This window comes from Fundulus heteroclitus, chromosome 21, assembly GCF_011125445.2.
Source record: "Fundulus heteroclitus isolate FHET01 chromosome 21, MU-UCD_Fhet_4.1, whole genome shotgun sequence".
Classification (NCBI taxonomy): Eukaryota; Metazoa; Chordata; class Actinopteri; order Cyprinodontiformes; family Fundulidae; genus Fundulus; species Fundulus heteroclitus.
This window is the reverse complement of record NC_046381.1, coordinates 4,414,139-4,436,567: the sequence shown is the minus strand read 5'-3', so window position 1 is coordinate 4,436,567 and position 22,429 is coordinate 4,414,139. Positions and strand designations below refer to the sequence as shown.

Genomic DNA, 22,429 nt, shown 5'->3' with positions numbered 1-22,429 from the left:
CAGATTTACAATATAAGTAAAAACGGTCAGTGTATCTTTTGGTCATTGGATTTTCGTTTCAGACACAGGAGTTAAAAAAACAAAAACAAATGGCCATTTGATTTATGTTTTAAAATACAAAAAAGAAAATTGAAATACAAAGCGTTTATCTTTTTCACTGTCAAAAAGGGAAAAGTAAATTAGAAAATTTATTTGAATTTTTTATTTCGGGTAACAAAAAACAAAAATGTTTTTAAACAGAAACGGGAAAACGGCTCGTTTGTTCTTATTCCGGAAACCGGATGTGGTTCCTACTGCCTGAGACTACTTTCCAAAATAAAAGCAATATGGTTGACGTGCATCAGCCTATTTTATTATTTATATTTTTTACAACTGTCGACTACAGTTAATTTTGATTTGTCACTCCTAAGAACGTGTCTCAAATGCCTTGCATTGCACTTGGTGATGTAGGGCTTGGATGCAGCTGCTCGGCCATGGAAACCCATTCCATGAAGCTCTCTGTGCTGTTCTTGAGCTTATCTCAAGGCCACATGAAGTTTGGAGGTCTGTAGTGTTAGACTTTGCAGAAAGTTGGCAACCTTTTCGCTCTATGCACTTATCGGAGCGGGGTCAGTCCGACAGTTTACATGGCTGAGTTGCTGTCGTTCCCAAACACTTCCATTTTCTTATGATACAGCAGTTGACTCAAGAATATTTAGGAGTGAGGAAAGTTGACAACTGGATTTTTTGCCAGCTGGCATTTCAATCTGAAAAACTCACATGGAGAGAAGAGACAATTAGAAGAATTTATTGATTCAATATTTTAAGACTTTGGCGCTCAGACCTCGGCAGGAAACATTCACGCTGAATTATACTTCAATATGCATAAGCAGGTGTATGAGAATAGGAATGATCCCCCAGGCCTGAAACTGGTGGTGGAGTGGAGATAGAAGAAGTTTGTTCAGTCCATATGATGATCTGTTTGAGCTAGATGTCCAATTTGATAAACACAGGTTTGCATGATAGTCCATGATGAGCAAGCTTGAAGCAACTGTGGAGAGGAAAAACTCCCCTTTGGGAAGAAACCTCTGGCAGAACCGGGCTCAACATGGCGGTCTTCTGCCGGACCGATTGAGATATGACAGCGAATTCTGTAGAGTCCAGGAGGAATTGCACTCTAATAGGAACAAGGTTGTAGGAGCACATAGGAAAGCCAGATGGAGCTGCTATGATGGTGGAGAAGGGGATGGAGGTGGGTTGAATCCAGTCATCAGAGTCCAGATCCGACATCGCACAGCGACTGCTTGCTTGCTGGGTAGAAGTTGAGCTGGATTTGAAGTTCTTTTAAGATGAATCCAGGACACCGATTGGCTTCGAGGAGGAGCAGTTGAAAGCTGATTGGCTTGCCTCGGAGGCGAATGAGTCCTTTATTGATGGAGGTAAGCAATGAGTTTCTTCAGTCTGAATTTCCGTATTTAGCTTCATTTTATCACAGCTTCACACTGGAATTCACTGAGCTCCTGAGAACAACCCATTCTTTTACAAATGTTTGTGAAAACAGTCTGCATGCATAGCTTTTATACACCTGTGACCATGGAAGTGATTGGAACACCTGATTCCAATAATTTGGATGGCGGAGTGAATACTTTTGCAATATAGTGTATCTAGTTATGTTGGAAGTCTTTTATTTTGAAATTCCACATTAAATCTTAATGAGCTTTGTTGAGCAGCCTCTGGAGATGTTCTACTGTCATGCTGAATCAAAAATGTTCCCTTAAAACATAAGGGTTAGAAGCAATATTATCAGTAACTTAGGTCAAAGCGAATATATAGAGAGATTTTGAAGGGCTTTCACTTTGAAATTCCACATAAGATTTGGATGAAATTTGTTGAGCAACATCTGGAGGTGTTCTACTGTCAGGCTGAAGTGACAGTATCCCCTGAAAATGTACCGTTTAGTAGCAACAGCAGCACCTTAGGTGAAATTGACTTAACTTAGAGATTTTGGAGGGCTTTAATTTAGAAATTCCACATCATGTATGTGGATTTTGATGAGTAACATCTCAAGATCTTAATCCGTCATCTGTAAGTGAAAGTAGTCACTTGGAAAAAAACAATTGTTTTAATATCCCTATGCAAATTTTCACTTATTCAAGTCATCGCAACAGCAAGACTGTTTAAGGCTGTTTGCTATTTTTTTTGCAATTATTCAGGCTAAACAGTGACTATGACCAAAATATATATTTCCATATTCACCAGCAGGCCTGAATTATAAAAAAAAAATTCATAAAGCTGGAAGAAATTATTTTAACTAACTGAAGTCCATATGTGCAACAAAACAAAGAATAGAATAGGCTAAAGCACGTCAAACACATTGCTTTTATTTTGGAAAGTAGTCTCAGGCATTACCATCGTAATGCATGGGGATCGCATGACCTACAAAAGCAATTGAGGGCTGGCTTAACTGCAGTAAACTCAGCCAATTTCATTTGAAAATCGCCTCACTTTTCATGCGTAATATCCTCTTGTTCCCCCTCTCATCTGGGAGATCTGCACTGAGATTTTTATGGATGACAAGCCTTGTTTTGTTGTATCTAAAGACATTTTATTCTGAAGAATTTGGTTCTTTTGTCAAACATACGTGACCACTTCCGGTCTCGGAATATGAACAAACGAGCCTTTTTTCGTTTCTGTTTAAAAGCATTTTTGTTTTTTGTTACCCGAAATGGAAAATGAAATTCAAATCATTTTTTCAAATTTCACCTTTCCGTTTTTGACAATGAAAAAGAGATAAGCTTTATATTTCGATTTTCTTTTTTGTATTTTAAAACAAAAATCAAACGGCTATTTGTTTTTGTTTTTTCAATTCCTGTTTCTGAAACGAAAATCTAATGACCAAAAACTATCCGTCGGTGGAGATTTTGATAATAGGATTAAAAAACAAAACTAAAGACATTTTATTCTATTTTTTCCATTTAAATTGCAAAAAAAAAAAAAGAATTTCAATTGGTTTTCTTTTTTCTATGGTAAAAATGGATGGGTAATGATTTAAATTTAGTTAGTTCTTTATGTGTTTAAAGTAATAAATGACATAAAAGAGATGTCAAAAAGGAAAAAAAAACGGATAATGTGAGTTCTTTTCACCTCGAAGGTGGTGAGGGTACTTTTGGTCATTGGATTTTCGTTTCAGACACAGGAATTGAAAAACAAAAAAAAAATGGCCGTTTGATTTTTGTTTTAATATACAAAGTCAAATTACAAAGGGTTTCTCTTTTTCATTGTCAAAAAGGGAAAAGTAAAATTTTAAAAATTATTATCAAAAGATACACGGACCGAAATCAATAAAGACTATCTTATCTTAACTATCGCTCCATAAAGGAAAAAGTTGTAATACTTACCAACACAAAGCAGAGCTACGGTCCCTTTCGTTGTGATGCAAATTACTGGATTCCACGACAGTGGTTGGACATTTCAATAAAAGGAAAGTATTTCCTACACTTAAGGAGAGAATGTGAGCGAACTCTCGCTGTGTGGTTAGAGACTGCCCATCTCAGTCTACTGTCTGACTCGCTTTCTAAGTGAGGATGTGAGAGTTGCTCAAAAGATCAGGGGCAGATCCAGGATTTTTCAAGGGGGGTGCGCAACTAAGGGTCATGGGGTCAAGGGTCAAGGGTCATGGGGTCGAGACAATGTGAGGCTAAATGACCAAAGAATGCCATCTTTACTCTTTCACACTACCCTAATTATTCATCTAAGGGTTTTTTAATTGATAATAATTTTTAATGGATGAACATAAGTGGAATTAGCATGATTACCTTATTGTAATTGAAAATGGGTTTTTCAGCCAAAATCTCGTGCTTTTTACAGCATGCACAAGGTTAAAAAGTAGTTTGAAGAAAAAATTATCCTTATCAACAATTAATCAAACAAAGATTTTCTTTTTTTCCACATATGATATTTATACAGAAAATTAAATAAAAAGACCCAAGGACTTAATAACAGTTTGGTATGGTTCAAGTGACAAAAGAGTTTTAAAAATATACATGTATTTTAACAATATATTTTAACCATATAAACTATATTAAGAAAAAAATACTTAGAAAGACCCAAGGATTTAAGAACAGTTTGGTATAGTTCAAGTGATAAAGGATTTTTTAACATATTTTAACAAGATAAACCATGTTGAGAAAAAAAAAACTTTAAAGTAAGTTAAACCAATGAACATGTACTGTGAAGTTAAGCCATAAGCCTATAATAGAACTGTAATACTTCACAAAGAATATTGTTCTCTTCTACAACACCTTCAACTTTATGATGACGATGATAATGGGTTTATGAATGTCAACCCTCTAGGATGCTTCTGGGCACATATGTCTATGATTTTGTTGATGTCTAAATGAATGTCCTTGTGGACATACATAAGTAGCAAAGCCACAAACCTTTCCTGTCCCATTGTTGACCTCAGCAAAGTTTTCACTGCTTTAAGGCCTGAGTTAGCACGTTCCACAGAAGCACTTGTGACAGGTATAACTGACAGAAGGTGACAAATTATAGAAATGTTTGGGTAGCACTTCCTATTTGTTATCCTTAGAATTTCAGGGAGAGAGCTGGATTTTTCCACTGATGACAACCACTTTGTGTGCCACAACCTCACTTCCTGTTTGAATGTTGATCCTGATGGTAGATCATCTTTATTTGATGTAAAGATCTCTGTCTCACTCTCATCGTTGATCATATGCAAGTTGCTTGGCAATAGTTTTAAGCCTAGTATGTTGTCATAAAAGAGACCATTCTTAGTTTTAACAATAAAACGCATGTGGCACTAAAAGGTTTAGATCAGACAATACACACTACACAATAACTATTGCATGCGTGTCAATGTCCACTTTTTTTCTTACTTTACACTCTTTTTTTATTACTTTTCAAAAACTGCAACAAAAATTTAATTTTCATAACTAGCAGAGAGTGATGGATTAATTAGCGATAGTGATGGAGTTTAATGGATTTATCATCATCATCTGAAAGTGATTTGGAATATATAGAAGACTTTCTTGACAGCAACCTGATTTTTGACAAAATCCAGCCATACCAGTTTAAAGCAAGGAGACCAAAAAGGAACAATGTGAGTTGAATCTGTCTGCTGCAGCAGCGGTCTCCTTATTTTTGTGATGATTTTCCACTTTTACCCGATGTATTGCAACATCAAACTGCCATGCACGTGGGCATTGTTGCTTCAACAATAGCTCTAGAAAATTTCAATGGTGAAGTCCTCTGAAAATCCGAAATAATTGTTGTTTATCGCAGCTGTATGAGTGCAGTGCCTCTGCTAAGAAACAACACAGGATGTCACGTCAGGCCGTCATTACTGCCCGTATTTGGGCACTAAATGCCGCCCCCAGTATCGGTGATTGCGACGACAATTTATGTCACGCCGGGCGTCACAGTGCATTCTAAATGACAGGTACTGGCTATTAATCTTAATTCTAAGAAGGATGTTTAAAATTTCGGGCTCTTTAAAAGGTACCTTAAACTGAATTTGAAAAAATATTTTGTACCAAAACTGGAGGTGGCGACTACAACTCTTTCATTACCCATGAGTTAATTTAATTTCTAAATGCAGTCCTGTCTGATATACATATCAGTACTGTCACCAGTGCAGTGAGCTCTCCGCTGCGGTCGCAGTAGAGAGCTCACTGCACAGTTGCTGTGGACCATGGATTAAGGTCCCACTCTGTGGATGATGAATCGTGCTGCCAGGTTAAAGCCTTTGGTCAGCTTGGTTTCTCCTGTCCAACATTCTGTAACACAAATAGTTCCACTAGCCATAATATACCATATACCTTCTTCTGGCTCTTGGTAAAGGCGGACACTTTTGCTTCTCCTCTCCCTACCATGTCTTCCCCGCTTTGGCTCTCTGTCCTTGTCGTGATTTAGGGTTTTGTTTGTTTATGTTGGAATTTTGTGGACTTTTTTGTCAGCCTATCACCTCTCAGCCACCAGCCACTGTCTAATCAGCTCAGTCACCAGTCAATTAGTCCAGACCAAATCCAGCTACTGCCATTAATTATTTCCAACTCTGGTCGCCTGTTTAAATTACATTATTTGGAGAATTTACTTGCACAGCAATAACACCTAGATTGAATACTTTATACAGTGATGTCACCACACCTTTCATAAACAAAATACATTAACATGGAAATTATTTTTTTATATTGACTGAACTCATCTTTGTCTAATTCTATTATTATCTTAAAATGAAAAAGAAAAGAAAAAACAAACCCCAGTAGAAATAGAAAAACAAAACTTTAAGGGAACCAGTGGCAATAATTGCCAATGTTTCTGTTCCTTGTTAAGTGTCGGGCTTACAGTTTCTACTTCGCTGGATCTCACGCTTGATGGCAGCCATAAGAAGATTCAGCCTGTCAACTTTGTATCTGTGTATTTTCTGACCATTCTTGGGAAAATTTGTCTGACTGGTTTTCTGCCAGCATAGCCCTTTAATTCCTCTGCTCCCTTTGGCAAGGCAGGTGAAGTTTATTTGTACAGCACATTTCAGCAAAACGACAATTCAAAGTGCTTTACATGACAAAAGCCCAAGAAACAAAACACAAGATTACATCGCTGAGGTCTAATAAATGAAAAGTAAAGTTGGACTATGGATTAATTATGTTTAAGTAAATAGCCTAAATAAAAAAGCCAAAGGCACCTAAAAAATGTTTTTTTTTTTTGACATTGAAAGAACTCAGGGTATCAGGATTTTTGCATTTTTCCTGGAATTTGTTCCAGATTAGGAGAGCATAAAAACTAAATGCTGCTTCTCCATGTTTGCTTCCGATTTTGGGGAAGCAGAAGGTTCAGGACTCAATAACCTTTATTGTCACCATGTGTTACTATGGTGACATTTTTTTGGGACAGACAACGGCTTAGGATGTACACAGATAACATATAGCATGCAGACACAACAGGCATAATACTTAATTGACTCGAACCCAGGAACTTCTTGCTGCAAGGTAACAGCGCTTCCCACAGTGCATATGTGTGTACACCGAACCCCCATCCAGATCGCAGAGCGTTCCACTCCACCCAGTTCGACCATTTTTGTGGTATGCCGGGGGACGGTGTAATGAACAGCCTGACATTTTGACTTATTGTAGCTTCACCATCCTTCAGCTTGAAGTACAATGTTATGGTTTCCCGAGACTAAACTAGAAATAAATCTAAACTAGAAGTCAACATCCATATAAATACAGTATGTGGAAGAACCACCGTGCTGGTTCTATTGGACCTCAGTGCAGCATTTGATACTGTCGATCACTCCATTCTGTTAGAACGTCTGGAAAACTGGGTCGGCCTCTCTGGTACAGCTCTCAACTGGTTTAAATCCTACTTAAAGGACAGGGAGTTTGTTGTGTCAGTAGGTAATTTTACATCAGAGATGACAAAAATCCCATGTGGGGTTCCCCAAGGGTCCATCCTGGGTCCCCTCCTATTCAATATCTACATGCTCCCTCTAGCTCAGATAATAAAAACAACAACATCAGCTACCATAACTATGCAGACGACACACAGCTCTACATCACCATGTCACCAGGTGACTATGGACCAGTTCAGGCACTGAGTAAATGCCTAGAAGTAATCAATACGTGGATGTGCCAAAATTTTCTTCAGTTGAATAAAAACAAAACAGAAGTAATAACATTTGGACCAATAGAGGAGAGATCAAAAGTTAGCACACAGCTCCAGCTGCTTCAGCTAAAAACCACTGATCAGGCCCGAAACCTGGGAGTAGTGATGGACTCAGACCTGAACCTCCAAAAGCATCTATAGACAATTACAAGGTCGGCTTTCTATCACCTGAAGAACATTTCTAGGATTAAAGGACTGATGTCTCAGCAGGATCTGGAAAAACTAATCCATGCGTTTATTTTTAGTCGAATAGATTACTGCAACAGTGTTTTCACAGGTCTGCCTAAAAAGTGGATCAGACAGCTGCTGCTGATCCAGAACGCTGCTGCCCGCGTCCTCACTGAGACTAAGAAAGTAGAGCACATCACCCCAGTTCTAAAGTCATTACACTGGCTCCCTATATCTCAGAGAATAGACTTTAAAATACTTCTGTTAGTCTATAAATCCCTAAACGGCTTAGCACCTAAATACATCACAGACTTGTTATCAGTGTATCAACCATCCAGACCACTCAGGTCTTCTGGCTCCAGCCTACTCTGAAAACCTAGAACCAGAACTAAACATGGAGAAGCATCATTTAGTTCCTATGCTCCGCTTATCTGGAACAAACTTCCAGAAAATTGTAAAGGTGCGGAAAGCCTGAGTTCCTTTAAATCAAGATTAAAAACACATTTGTTTAGGATTGCCTTCAACTGTTCTAGTTAACTGAATCACCACTTCTTTGTTCTAATTTCTATCTACATTTTATTCCTACTTGCTTTTATTTTGTTTTAATTTGCTGTATTTTAATCATGTAAAGCACTTTGCATTGTCCCTGTACTGAATTGTGCTATATAAATAAATTTGCCTTGCCTTGCCTTGCCTAATTTCAAAGTTCTGCAGCCAATATTGTGACATAATTATACAAAAAAAAACATAATAGAAAACAGAGAAAAGTGAATGGCTCAAAAAGTGTCATCCAATCAAATTTTACAGACATCTACGCAGCTTCTGGACAGAGTAGATTCAACTTCTCTGCTCTCCTAGAAACTCCAAGTACAAAACACAATGTTTTAAATGCTAAAAAAGTGGATTTTGCAAGATATGTCCACTTTAAGGCATTCAGTTGTTATATATATAAACAACTCTCTGAGATACAGAGAACCAGTGCTCTATTATATTGTTATATCATCAACTCTGGGCAGCTTCTCTGTCCCTGCCTACTTTCACGTAATCTATTGATTTTGAAAGGTCAGTAGTCTGACATTGGTGTGCATGGGGGGATGTTTAATTCATGATTAATACAAGAAGGGCCTTTCCATTTTCACACGGGGCCAAGAAGTCATCATTTGAAAACTTTGTTTTGTACTTAACTTAGGTTATCTTTTTCCGACAATAAAATAAGTTTCTTGATCTGAAACATTTAAATATAAAAAGCAGAATAAATCTAACCTGACCCTAGCCAGATGGATTTCGCTCCGCCTAGCTCCACTCATCCATCTGGGACAGATCCATAGGAATGGCGTTTCAAAAGGCTGGGCCTTATCAAAAATCCTTGCATATGATTGGAAAAGCCACTTGTCTGTCATCTTTATCGACGTGCTATTTCAACCACTCACACCGAAGCCAACCCGTGACGCTGTGAGAGCGACGCAGGAAAAAAAAATGACGTGTGTTTGCGGCTCTAGTGGCATGCGTTTTATTGACAGTGAGCTGACAGGAAGAGGGGGAAAGACAGGCGGCAAAGCGCCGCGGGTCGGAGTCGATCCCGGGCCGACCACGTCGAGGACTAAAGGCCTCCTAACATGGTTCGTGCTAACCGCTCCGACACGGGCGCGCCCCGGAAAACAAAACTTGCCAAATCCGGTCGGTAGAAGGGCGAAAACATGGTTTCCACCAACAAAAGCCTTCAGAGCCGTTCTCTGATGTTCTTTTAATGAAACAACATTAAGTAGATTGGACAACACGGAAGAAATAGCAGCATCAATGTTAACGCTTGATTCCTCGATGCGAGCCTACCATTGTTGTCTGAATCAAAACAGTCTCACGTCATGTTCGCTTCTCCACTACATCACATCTATGAAACTCCAGCCCTGTGTCCTGATTGGCTAGACAATAAAATTGGTTGAAGAAATCACTCTCTATGAAAGATGTCCCAGATGGATATGAATGAAGCTAGGCGGAGCTAGGCGGAACGAAATTTATCTGGCTAGGGTCAGGTTAGAAGAAATCTGTGAGAGTGTAAATACTTTTTCCAGAGGTGGGGTTGTGTCATTGTATTGAAAATCCCAAGTAAGTCTCAAGTTTTACCAGGTTCCAAGTGCCAAGTAAAGGCATTAAAGTTGAGTCAAAAGTCTTAAACAAGTCGTTTGACAAATTATGTAATTTATCCGCGGTTATAATTATTCAGAATTGTTTTTATTAATAATTTAATAAAAATTGATTTAAAAAAATATTGATATTTCTTGTTTGAAATACAGACAGCAGGAGGAACTGAACTGGTCTGAACTTTAAAAACTTGCATGAACATGAATGTTTTCTTTTTAATAGAAACATAGCATAGCATAGGTTTCAAACACACAACAATTCTCCCAACTCTCACTGGGAGATCTTTCTGTTGATTACAATAAAAATAAAAAAATAAAAGTTATTTGAAAGAAGTGCTCTGTTGTTTGCATCTACCAGAGAAGAAATATCCCAAGTCATCCAGAAGAAATATGGATAATCTTGCAGTTCCTTCTCACGGTTGTGCTCCTGTCACCGTGAACCGGAGCTTGTCCTCGTTCAGATGGTGTCCACTCTGCAAAGCCTTCCTCAGCTTCTCCCAGAACACCTCTGGCTGGTCTGCAGCTCGAGGCCAGCTCAGGTAGGTCTGCTTCTTCAGCAGCTTCCTCATGCGGTGGTAAGGAGACAGCAGGTAGGTGGGGATGTCCTCCAGGAAGACCAGGATCAGCACATCCTTCTGCTCGTCAAAGAGGCGGAAACTGAGGAGACCAGAAGGTACAAGAATGGCTTTAGGACAGGGGTCTTCAAACCTACTCCTCAGGTTTCGCTGTGTCTCTGCTCCGCCCAACTGAACCATATGATTGCATGACCTCCTCAGCAGCCATCAGGATCAGGTGTGTGGAGGCAGTGAAACACCTAAAACATGCAGGATAGTGGATCCTGAGAAGCAGGGTTGAAGACCCCTGCTTTAGGACAGCACTGTTAATCTGACTGTATTAAAAGGACCACTGAACTGGGCTGTAGGTAGTTGAATTTGAAACTGCCTATATCACTGGACTGGTCAAGTATTTTGATCCGCTTAGTCTTAATAATAATAATTGAATAATAATTTAACTTTATTGATCTCACAATGGAGAAATTCACTTCTGCATCTTAACCCATCCCCTTGGGGAGCAGTGGGCTGCCACTGTGCGGCGCCTGGGGAGCAATCGGGGGTTAAGGGTCTTGCTCAGGGACCCAGAATGGCAGCTTGTGGGAGTTGAACTCAGAACCTCTGGGACAGAAGCTCCATGCTCTAACCACTAGGCCACCACTCCCCCAAAAAGTGTACTTGACTGGATGAAGACGCACATTTTGATATATATATATATATATATATATATATATATATATATATATATATATATATATATATATATTATGGGGGTGAAAATGTAATATGCTTAATATGTAAACTTGTAAACAAATGTAATGTCTTGTAAACTTCCTCGAAATGACATTTGTCATGATTGAAAAAAGAAAATGTAAATATCTGTCAAAATTAAAGACTAAACTGTAAAGTAATATAGTGATTCTAAAAATAATAAAAAGTCATTGGAAATAAGGCAGTGGAATAACTATATGAGTAAAAACTTAAGGTATGAAATAAAGGGCTAACACGATAATAAAAAGGTATTACAGGCAGCTATCAAAACAACACGGCAAGGCAAGTTTATTTGTATAGCACCTTTCAGTAGCAAGACTATTCACAGTAAACAAGACCCTTAACACAATGTGACCATTAAGAAATGTTTAGTGACTTAAAATCAGCATTAAAACGATCAGCAACAAGAAAAACAACCTTTAAAATGGACTTTTAGAAGGCTAAAAATTTCACAAATCCAAACTGTTTTATAGAATCTGTAATCGTGTGTAAGAATGACTTCCTACAGCATCTAAGGTGGCCCTAACATCACAAATAGTAGTGAGAGTTAAACATTTCAGAGATTACAAACTATGTTTTAATAAAACTCTGTTGCAGAATGAAACTGTTTTAATAAACTACTGTTTAGTAGAGAATCAGGGATGTCCTCGGCTGGATGTTTCACCCCAATATACCAATCCAAGTCACGGTAGAGTCATCAAATCATTTGCCATTATTGAGTCCCAATATGATATTTTATTGCAACCACCATTGTGACAAAGATGCAAAACAAGAAGAAACATGCAGCACTGTACTTCTGCATTATCACCTTCATTACCTGGCTGCCTGGACCTCTCTGGAGCACCACTCGCTGCTGAGGTATCTGCGGCTGACCACACAAATGGTTTTCCTGCTGCTATAGATGGCATCTGTTATGTTGTCTACAATGGGCTTCCCTGCAGAGAGGAACAACAAACCACAAAGGATTTCAGTGATGCATCATGACTACTTTCAAACAGATCAGCTAATAGGAGACAGCGACACCCTCTGGGATACCAGCGACATTACCACATTCACAGGTCTCCAGAGCAGAAACAGTTTTCTGCTCTGGAGACCTGTGAATGTGGTAATGTGGCCAGTATCCCAGATACTATGGGAATCTCTACCAAACGTGTGTAAATAACACGAAATAGGATGGCTGCAGAGGATGTGGATAGAACAATGTGGCTTGACATTATATCCAACCTGGGATCCGTGTCAACAGAGTTGCTAGATATGTGTGATCATCTATAATTATACAGCACAAGAAAAAATGCTGTTGGAGGCCCACATCTAAAAGCGGGAGCTAAAATAGCTGCTAAACTGGTATGTGCAGCTATGGTGAAGAGGAAATGAACAACTGCGTGGGTAGGTTGAAGTGTTGGGTGCAGAAACAGCAGCTCTGTTAAGAGCATAGAATCAAAGAATGTCTGATGTGATCCAAAGATCAGATTGCAAATATTTCTGCTTCTGCAAAAAAAAAAGCACAGAAGGACTCATTACGAGTCCAAAAAGAGGATTTGAAACATCCTGAGTGATGTTTACAAGAACACGTAGGTGATCAGCTATGACAAAAAGGACAAAACTTGTTACCAAAAAAGTGTACTTTTTTGGTAACAAGCCTGTGTGTCGGTAACACACAGGCTCAGAAGTCTCGTGGTGTTGCGCGAGACTTCTGAGCCTGTGTGTGCGGGCCGAGAGCTCTTGCAATTGCAAGTGCGGTATTTCCCCCACAGACCACCAGGGCTGCCGAGAAAACCTTTGTTCGACCTGAAATGACTCATTTAATCATCCAAAATGGTATGGAACACATTAATTAACTGAAAAATGTTGCATAGTATGCCTTTAAGAGGTTAGTTCTTATCCATTAAAGTTGTAGTCTTTAGATTCTGATTTTTTTCCTGTTACAGTTTTTTTTTTTTGGTTTGTCTGGTTATTTCTGATGTGAGTTCTCTTTACTTCATGATTTCTTTTAAACATGTTTCTGGTTTTCTCTGAATCTGTACTTTTGTCTTTCTGTTTCAGTCCATCTCCAGAGGAGTCATTTAGTGTTTTGTGATTATACTGTTCTCTGGTGTCTGGTCTTTGTATGTTTAGCTTCTGTTCTGACATTCCCTGCAACAGATTACATGGAATCATCCAAACACCCTTATTGAGTAAGGACTCTTTAGCCGAAGAGTGTCAGCAGTCCCCATGATAAGTGCTGTCCGAATAGTGCAGTCAGTGAGGAAGGAGCCTATATGCTTCCTCTCATGGCTAATTTAGCCTAGGAACCATGCGACATCCCTTACTGGCAGCAAAGAGCTATATGGTATCCCACAATCCTTTGCGTGACATGATGTACAAACACATCCCACCTCACAGAAATTAACGAAAATGTCTGGAGGGGAGAGAGCGTGTACTTTGTAGTTCATTTTCAGAAGGCTGTAGGCCTGGATCATCCATGTGCGTTTCTGTCATGTAATGACGTCGGAGTTAAAGGCTGTCCGAAATCGGTGGAGCAGTCTAAGGTTCCTTTCCCTCCCATGAATGAGTTCTTACTGTTGACCCCATGAACACTCAAGGAACAGGCCCTAGGAACAGCAGCTAGGAGCTATTATCAAGGGTAGTTCGGATGGAGCCCATGTGTCTCTGGTCTCCTCACTCCACTGGTCAACTCTCCTTTGCATATAATCATTTCTGGGGTTTTTTCACTCTTTGCTGTTTCACTCTGTTGTGTGGCCATTCCTTTAAGCTCTTGCTTTCCAGTATTTTTCTTCTTTCACATTTTCCCTTTCCGGGGTAGCCACAGACAGTCCTCAGTCCCAATCTAACCCCATCTGCAGCCTCTTCTATTCTCAGATCAGTTACCTTTATGTCTTCTTTCACTCCATCCATAAATGTCTTCTTTGGTCTTAGAGAATTTGAGTTACATAACACACTGTACAGGCCTTTCAATTTTAAAGTTCACAAGAGTTTAATACACTGAACTTGTATGACTTGTTTGGTAGGACAGCCCACAGAAAGCCGCTTCTCTCAGTGACAGCAGGGCAGCTCAACAAAGTTGCACCAGAATCAATCACGATACTATAAAGTCCTTTGGATAGATGAGACCAATGTGGAGGTAATTGGTAATAATAAAATGTGTAATGCTAGGAGACAACATAGTGACTGTCAAGCATAGACATCAATGGGAAATGATTTAGAGATGTTTACTGGCAAAGTCTGTGAGCAATGTGCACTGAGCAGACCTCTGTGTATCACAGTGTTCTATAGTCAGATGTGTTACTATTATTAGTCTGACAGCCTAAGCTTGGACCAAGCTTGGTTATGAACAGGACAATGACAAAAAAGAAAAAAAAGAAAACAATTCAACAAATCTACCTCAAGGTAGCTAAAAAAGAAATGAACTGAGCTGTTGCAATAGCCCATTCAAAACTTAGACCTTAACTCTTGAGAGATTTGAGTAAAAACACATTTGTGCGAAGCTCAGGGAGCGGAAGCAATGTTGTAAAGAGAAGTGAGCCAAGTGTTCTTTCACACCCACAGTCCCATAACAGACTGATATGTTCGAACAGAAATGGACTGCTGCTAAAGGTCATTCTGCAAACTACAAGATGACTTGTCGGAGGAGCATAAACCCCATGATCATCTCAATAACTGAACGGTAAATTAATGTCACCAGACACAAAGGATGCGCCATAGACACATCAGACAATCCTCGCAGCACTTGAAAAAGGTTAATATGAGGCCTGTTGTTGGATTTAGATCAGGTATGGTGGTCAAATAGCCCAATTAAAAGATGGATTGTTGATTGTTAAGGGGTGTCAAATATGAAGCCAGTGAGTATACAAGTGAACGCTAACATGTAAAAGGCATACAATGCTCTCTTTACAACATTTAGCACGGTTGCTCAAGTTGTGTTGTTCTGTTCAGATACTGATAGATTCTATCATCCAGCCTCTGTTGCATTGACTCTCCCCTCGTCCTGAGTAGTAGAGGTATACAAACACCCATTGTTATGCAAATGTACAGGCTCTTTACAGATCCAATTTAAAGATTTCCTTACCTGGTTCAAAGTCTCGATGGTGCAGACACAACCTCCAGCCCTGCTCTCCTTCCAGTTTGGGTAACATTTCTCCAATCACCCAGGGCTCATCATTGTAGTTGTAGGAGACAAAGGCATCATACTGATGGGGAGATTGCTTATTTTTATACTTTGAGTCAAAGAGCCAAGCCCAGAATAGGTAGTAGGCAATGTAAAGTTGGGACCTCATGAAATAGTAAGTGAAAGATGAAACCATGACAAGGAGAATCAGGCTCGTTGTGGACACAAAGCAGATAAAACCCTTATCCTCTAAGCAGGATGTGAAGTCAAAATCCAAAAGTCTTGTGTTTTTGAAGTCATCTGGATAGTTGCAAGTATAGTTATACGCATCATCAACCTGTGTTTGTGTATTGGCTATTGTCCAGTTTAGAAACCAGGCATTATCACAGTCACAAGAGAAACTGATGTATGAAAAGTCCACATAGGCAAGAGATGGAAGTGACTTTATTACATCTTCAGTGACGACTGAGAATTGATTGTGTCTCACCTGCAGGAACTCCAGCTTGGTCAGGTTAGCATCGATGAGGAAATCCAGCGAATGAAGACCTGTTCGGTGTAAGTAGAGGTTTTTAAGGTTTCGAACCGGGGCAAAAAGTTGCGACGACACATTGCTCAAATCATTTGCGGCAACATCAAGATTTTCCAGCTTTGGGGTGTATTGAAACATGTCTTTATTAAGACTGGTAATGTGAAGTTTTCTGGCATTGAAACTTAACAGGTTGTTTAAACCTTGGAGGAAATTGACACTCAGAAAGGACTTTCCAGAACTGTGCTGGCCAAAAATGGACAACTCCTCCAAACGGGAAAGATTAGAAAATGGTGGGTGGGTCAGAGGACTAATATCTAAATATCTGATGTGATTCGAATTTAGATCCAGTTTTCTTAGATTACTAAGAGCATTGAAAGCACCTGACTTTAAGGCCTGTCTTTGGATGCTATTCGACTGCAAAAAAATATGAGTTAGATTTTTCAGTCCGACAAAGCTGTCTTTATGAAGAACCTTTATTTGATTTTGATGGAGTGACAAGTTCAGGAGAGACCTCAAGCCACCAAATTCATTTGGTAAAATGGTAGTGAGTTTATTTCCATTCAAATACAGTCGTTTAAGGTTTGGAAGATGGTTTTTAAATGCTCCGTTTAAGTGTGTTATCTGATTGGATTGTAATCGCAGAACTTGGAGTTGTAGCAAATCCTTGAAAGTGCAGTCATCCAGAGCTGAGATTGAGTTAGTCTGCAGGCTTAGCTCCTTGAGCTTCGTCTGATTGGAGAAATCTGTACATGTGACTGAGGGGATATTGTTGTTGCTCAGATCAAGCTCGGAGAGATTTTCTAGATTCCTCGTTGCGTTTGGAACAGACGAAAGTTTGTTGCTGCTCAGCCTCAAAACCTTTAAACATTTAAGAGCCGTGAAGGCATTTTGTTGGATATTGTTTATCGCGTTATATGCTAAATCTAGCTCAGTCAGATTAATACATGATTTGAAAAAATCTGAATTAATCGATTTCATCTTATTGCGTTGGAGCTGCAGTTTGAACATTGTCGGGATGGAGCAAGAAACACCGATGAGATGGCTTTGGTTGAGTCTCATGCTGTTCATCCGTAGAAAGGTGAGTGAGGAGTTTACCGCTTGAAGCAACGTTTCCATGTCATCAAGAGGTACGATAAGTCCGCTGACGTCAAGGCTGGACACTCTGCTCAGGAAAGTGTTGTTTCTCACGTCCCACGTCATTGGTTTGTTGCCAAAAGGATTCCCGATCTTCAGGCGGCTGAGATTTTGGAAGACATCAGCAGTGATCCTAAAGTCTTGCAATGGATTAAAAGTCAAATCAATAGTGCGAAGATCGAGTGAGTGGTTGGTAAGTTCCCATGAATGAAAAGTTTTTAAGCTATTTCCTCTCAGCACCAACTCCTCTAGCTGTGGCATATGCTGCAGGATGAGATGAAGATCCGTGATCTTTTGCAGTTTGTTGTAAGAAATGTCCAAAAGTTTTAATTTTGTCAAGGACAGAAAAGATGTAGATGACACTGCTTTAATCTGGTTATGATTAATTCGTAACTCAATGAGGTTGCTTGAGCCATCGAAAGCTCTCTCCTCCAGTTTAACAACTTTATTGTTGTTAAGATTCAGCTTTTTGAGGGAAGTCAGAGTGGCAAAAGCAGCGCTGTCAATCTGCAAAATCTTGTTGCGATTCAGATCCAAGTACAGTAGAAGAGGCAAAGGTGTAAAATCTGATTGCTGTATTCTTGTCAGCCTGTTTACAGATAGGTCAAAGCCAGTAACTGTTGGGGGGATGTCCTGAGGAATGGTAGTTAGTCTCCTCATCACACATATGGCTTTGTTGTTGCTGAGTTGGCAGCTCTGCAATGAAAATCCACCAACAAGCACAAGAAAACACATCATGATCATCAAGAGGAAGACCATGTTGCTTTTGAAACCTCTTGGTTGTCCTTTTGAGCTTTTTCTGTCCTCTGATCCCATTTGGTTATCTTTGTCAAATCCAAATGTTGAAAACAACCTCTGGGTGAGTATATCTGCATCCAGGATGCCTGAAGGTTCAGTAAAAAGAAAAAAAGCATGTATACAATGTGTAAGTTTGCAACATTTCTAAAAGTTGTCCATGTATTTGGAAGAAAATACGGTGATAATGAGTACTAAATAAGTACAAAAGTTAAAAGAAAAAAATAATCATAAACATTTAAGACCGTTTTTTATGTTAAAAAAAGCTCACAGATAAGTGACCTTCACAAAAAGAAGTACCCACTCACCTCCTGACAGAGTCCGTTCTGCAAAGACTTATTTGTTGTGTTTTTCTTCGCTGCAACATGAACATGAAAAAGAATCTCTCTCAGTCCTTTTCTGTGAATTCCTGAGGAAGTGAAACTTGCAACACGTTACTCTATTAATAATTGTTTTTTCTAAGAAAACAAAATACAACACGTTATTTTGGGTACTGCTGTTTTTATACCTGTTGCATGTGCATTAGACACTTGACCAAAAATAAAAAATCAACTTTAATTTAAATTTAGCTTAAAAAGAAGCAGCTTTAGTTCATAAATCTTTGACCTAATGGGGACAGACTGAATGATTGTAGAGAATGATTAGCAGCTCCTGAGTTTGACTTAAACCTACAGAGGAGAACTTTAATTATGGCAAAAGGTAACTACACTGGCTACTAAGCTCCACGCAATGTTGTCAAAGGGGCTCAAAGATCTGTTTATTGTCCGGCCTGACCAAAGTAGCCAAAAAAATATATATAGTGAAACTATTGCAGGCACTGGAAGAAGATATTGCTGATGCTAAAGTTGGCATCTAGTTTGAATTTTACTGTCTCTCTGAGAGACTTGGCCTGCCCAACAACTTTTTTCCTGGAACTTTTGGAAATAATTTTGCCAACCAAACACGGCTGTGACTGACTGCCACCGGGCCTAGCGGGTAACCCATCTCTCACCCCATGATGACTGAAGGCAGGCACCAGTCCCATACCACTCTGATCAGCAGGAATCGATAGATGGATGGATAAACATTTAGCACGATTTCTTTAAAAAAAATGCAAGAAGAAACCTGACAAATGTCATGTTTCTTTATTTTTTGGAGAGGCTCAGATTGTTAATTAGTATCATCTTGAAAAGATTTCTTCAGAACTGAAGACCAGCTTTGCTTACACGAAAATGGTAAATAAAATTGTCTGGTACAGCAATTTTCTTATCTCTTCATCATTTTAATATTCCTGGCTTTGTCAGATGGTACCATTATTTTCCATGTAGTCTTGCTTTCTGCTTGGTATTTATTACTACCGTTAGTGTCGGGATCCTGAGGTGTTAGTTAGTCTTGTGAATATGGATCAATGTTTGCTTTTGCGCTTTTTGTGTCTCTGCTCTGTCTTCTCTAAGCCCCAGTCGGTTGAGGCAGATGACCGTTCACACTGAGCCTGGTTCTGGTTCTGCTGGAGGGCAACCTCCCTGTTAAAGGGGAGTTTTCCTCTCCACTGTCGCTTCATGCATGCTCAGTATGAGGAATTGCTGCAAAGTCATCAACAATGCAGACGACTGTGGCTCTACGATCTTTCAGGAGGAGTGAATGCTGCTTGGAGAGACTTGATGTAATCTGCTGGGTTTCATTAGATAGGAAACTTTCTGACATATCTGTACGATTTGACTTGTGACACATGCCCGATGACATGTTGGCGCTATATGAATAAAACTGAATTGAATTGAATATGTGAGTAATTTTCCTTAATCCAGGATCCCTGCTGTGGTGGACCAATAGCAGACAAGCACACCTGTCAGCTATCACCCTCATCTACTAATGGGGATATAAGGCCTGTTTACACTACACTTTTTTAACTGAGCAGGGTAACTGAGATAACTTTTGTGTGTAAATGGTCAGCAGACTAAACCGGACCGCGCTAAATGCAGACCAGTACCAGGTGTGGTCTCGGCCTGTTTTTTTATCCCGGTTATCTGATAACGAAGAGCGCATGAGCGGACCGTGTCATCCCCTTACAGTCAGCTGACTGTCTGCGTTTTTTCTGGCGTGTCTGGCTGCACGTCCCGATTCACACTCCATTCAGACAAATTTCAGACATTCATAAAAATACTAGCTTCCTTACCATACCACACGATTTCCAGAGATGATTCTGCTTAGCAGTGTGATGAACCTCAGTGTCTGTCGTTGTTTCCTGCGTCTGTAAATCATTATTAGACGTTCGTTTGTCTTATCCACGTCCCAAAAGCGGAATCTGTCTAACCATAACATCCTGAATGTTACGGGTGCCGCCAATTTGATTTGCTCGGTCTCGCCTTCAATCCCAGAGAGCAGTAGTACCGCAGATCGTCACTAGGAGGCGAAAAGCAACCAAGGAACCGGGATAGTTTGGTGTGTAAACGGTCGTCTCGGCTTGGTTAACTGATCCAAGCTCGGACTGGTCTCGGCTCGGCTCGGCTCGGTTAAAAAAGTGTAGTGTAAACGGGCCTATAAAGCCACCATTGCCACTGAAGTAGTGGTGGCACCATAGAATTAGGAGTGGGGGGCATCCATTCATCCATGTTCTGAGTCGCTTATCCCTCATGGGGTTGCGGGGGTTGCTAGTGCCTATCTCCAGCGTTCAATGGGCGAGAGGCGGGCCACACCTTGGACAGGTTGCCAGTATGTCGCAGGGCAACACAGAGACAGACAGGACAAACAACCATTTACACAGACACTCACACCTAAGAACAATTTAGAGGGACCAATTAACCTAACAGTCATGTTTTTGGACTGTGGGAGAAAGCCGGAGTGCCCAGAGAGAACCCACGCATGCACAGGGAGAACATGTAAACTCCATGCAGAAAGACACAGAGTCGGACTTGAACTCAGAACCTTCTTGTTGCAAGGCAAGAAGGTTAACAAAGGAATTTATTAATTTGTGATAGTTGTTTACATTTCTGATCAATTTCTATGTTTAATTTATTTTCATTACTGCACCTTCAAACAACCCCATTGAATTGGTACAGGAAATGTGTTTGAGAAGAGGAAGGCTCACTTTTGGACTTGCTGTGTGGGCCGCAGTAATGGAAAGCAATACAGTGATCTAAATGACCTTTTAACATTTTTAGCAACTCCAGGAATAAAGGAACCAGCTAGAAGCTCCCAGAGAGGGTTCCTATTGTTTTCTATCATAACCGGAGTTTTTAGGTCACCTGTAAAACAGGTGAAAGTCCTCTACTCCCTGCTCCCCAGAGGGCCGCCCTTTGCTCCAAAGTCTCAGAACAGATTCCACCAGCTTTGTCCTCTTCAGGAACCCCTTATAGCCCCCAGGATCACCTTTTCTCCCTCAGCGCTGTCCTCCAACTCTAAAGTTGAAATCCCCCATCATGTCATCTTACTCATGCTGCTTTAGGAGTCTCGCCTTTGCTAATTGTCTTGCCTTTGCTAATTTTTTTCAGTCCTACTTAAACTCTTTGTAGTCATTGTAGTCAACTCACCTTGCAATCACTGCCTGTGTACCTTTGAATTTGCATCTGGGTCTAAAAATGTTGCATCAGCCCAGGAAAGTTAGTCCTCGCTTTACTTTTTGTCTAGCACTGGCACTGATCATGTTTTCTGTTCATCATTTATAATAGACTGCTGGCTCATTTGTCATGCACCAAGTTGTCTATTTGGTTCCTCTTATATTCTCTCTAGAAACTGTTAAGTGTCTTCGGTAGTGTCAGGGTTCTCTGTGGTTTCTGTGCTCTAACTCTGCTCCACAGGTGGTTCTAGTTGACTGGGGGGCGTGGCCCACACCTGTGGCTCATCAGGAGCGGCTTCTACTGGCTACTTAAGGAGCGCTCAGACAGATGGAAGACCCCAGAGTGTTAACCCAGTCGTGGTATGCCTAGGCCTCTGACCTGTCTCATGTGCCTCGTATTTGTGAGATCTTGGAAATCCTGTTTTTGGAATAATTTTTGTCTCTCTTGGTGTCCTTCAGTTTTTCGGGTCTGGATTTACTCACCTGCCTTGACGTCGTGTTTAAAGAACCAGCTCCTCAGAATCCCCGCCGCTCAGATTTTGCTCTGGCAGCTCCCCTCATACTCTCTTGGTGGTACCAAGCCGGGCGTGAGACCTCCTTCCCTGGATTTACCTGGTTCACCCGCAATACTCCGGTTCTTCCATCTGCTCGTCCCGTCTGCCGTCAACTGGGGTGCGCTCCGGATCCTTCGCCAGCATTACCATCTGTCAGCCCTCCAGTCCCTCAGCCACCTGTTATCATCAATGAGTTATGGTCACAGAGTTCCCTCGCCATTACTCTCCCTGGATAGGTCTTCTCGACTAAATGGTTGGCGGCCCAGATTCTGGAATTTTCCCCTGGTTCGATCTCTCATAACTTTGTTCCTCTTTCTTTCCGTAGTCGTTCCAGCACTGGCATTCAGACCTCGCTCGAGCCACCCGTTGTGTCTTTCCCCATTGTCCGAGCCTTTAATAAACATCTTAAATTTATTCCTGTCTCCCGTCTGTATCTGCATGTGGGCTAAACACTTAAAAAACATGACAGGTAGTTGCTTGGTTTCTC

At 40.3% G+C, this 22,429-nt stretch overlaps 2 protein-coding genes across 3 annotated transcripts in view; both read right to left on the bottom strand.

Moving 5' to 3' along the window:
• LOC105935750 (toll-like receptor 13) overlaps positions 1–22,429 on the bottom strand; it is a 34,957-nt gene that overhangs the window by 9,136 nt on the left and 3,392 nt on the right. The window contains exons 2-3 of the mRNA XM_036125733.1: positions 12,111–12,228; positions 10,454–10,628 (exon numbers count right to left, since the gene is read on the bottom strand). Coding sequence (XP_035981626.1) covers positions 10,454–10,628; positions 12,111–12,228 — 293 coding nt within the window. The remainder of the gene's footprint in view (positions 1–10,453; positions 10,629–12,110; positions 12,229–22,429) is intronic.
• LOC110367115 (slit homolog 2 protein) lies at positions 15,368–18,235 on the bottom strand. Of its 2 annotated transcripts, XM_036124871.1 has the most exons (4): positions 18,165–18,235; positions 17,023–17,945; positions 15,886–15,944; positions 15,368–15,480 (listed from the first exon to the last, which is right to left on the bottom strand). In XM_036124871.1, exons 2-3 carry the CDS (start codon positions 17,875–17,877, stop codon positions 15,906–15,908), a joined length of 894 nt encoding a protein of 297 aa, XP_035980764.1. In that variant the 5' UTR covers positions 17,878–17,945; positions 18,165–18,235; the 3' UTR covers positions 15,368–15,480; positions 15,886–15,905. The 2 variants fall into 2 exon arrangements, with proteins under 2 accessions (XP_035980764.1, XP_021167460.2); XM_021311785.2 differs by lacking the exon at positions 15,368–15,480 and having other exon boundaries at positions 15,824–15,944.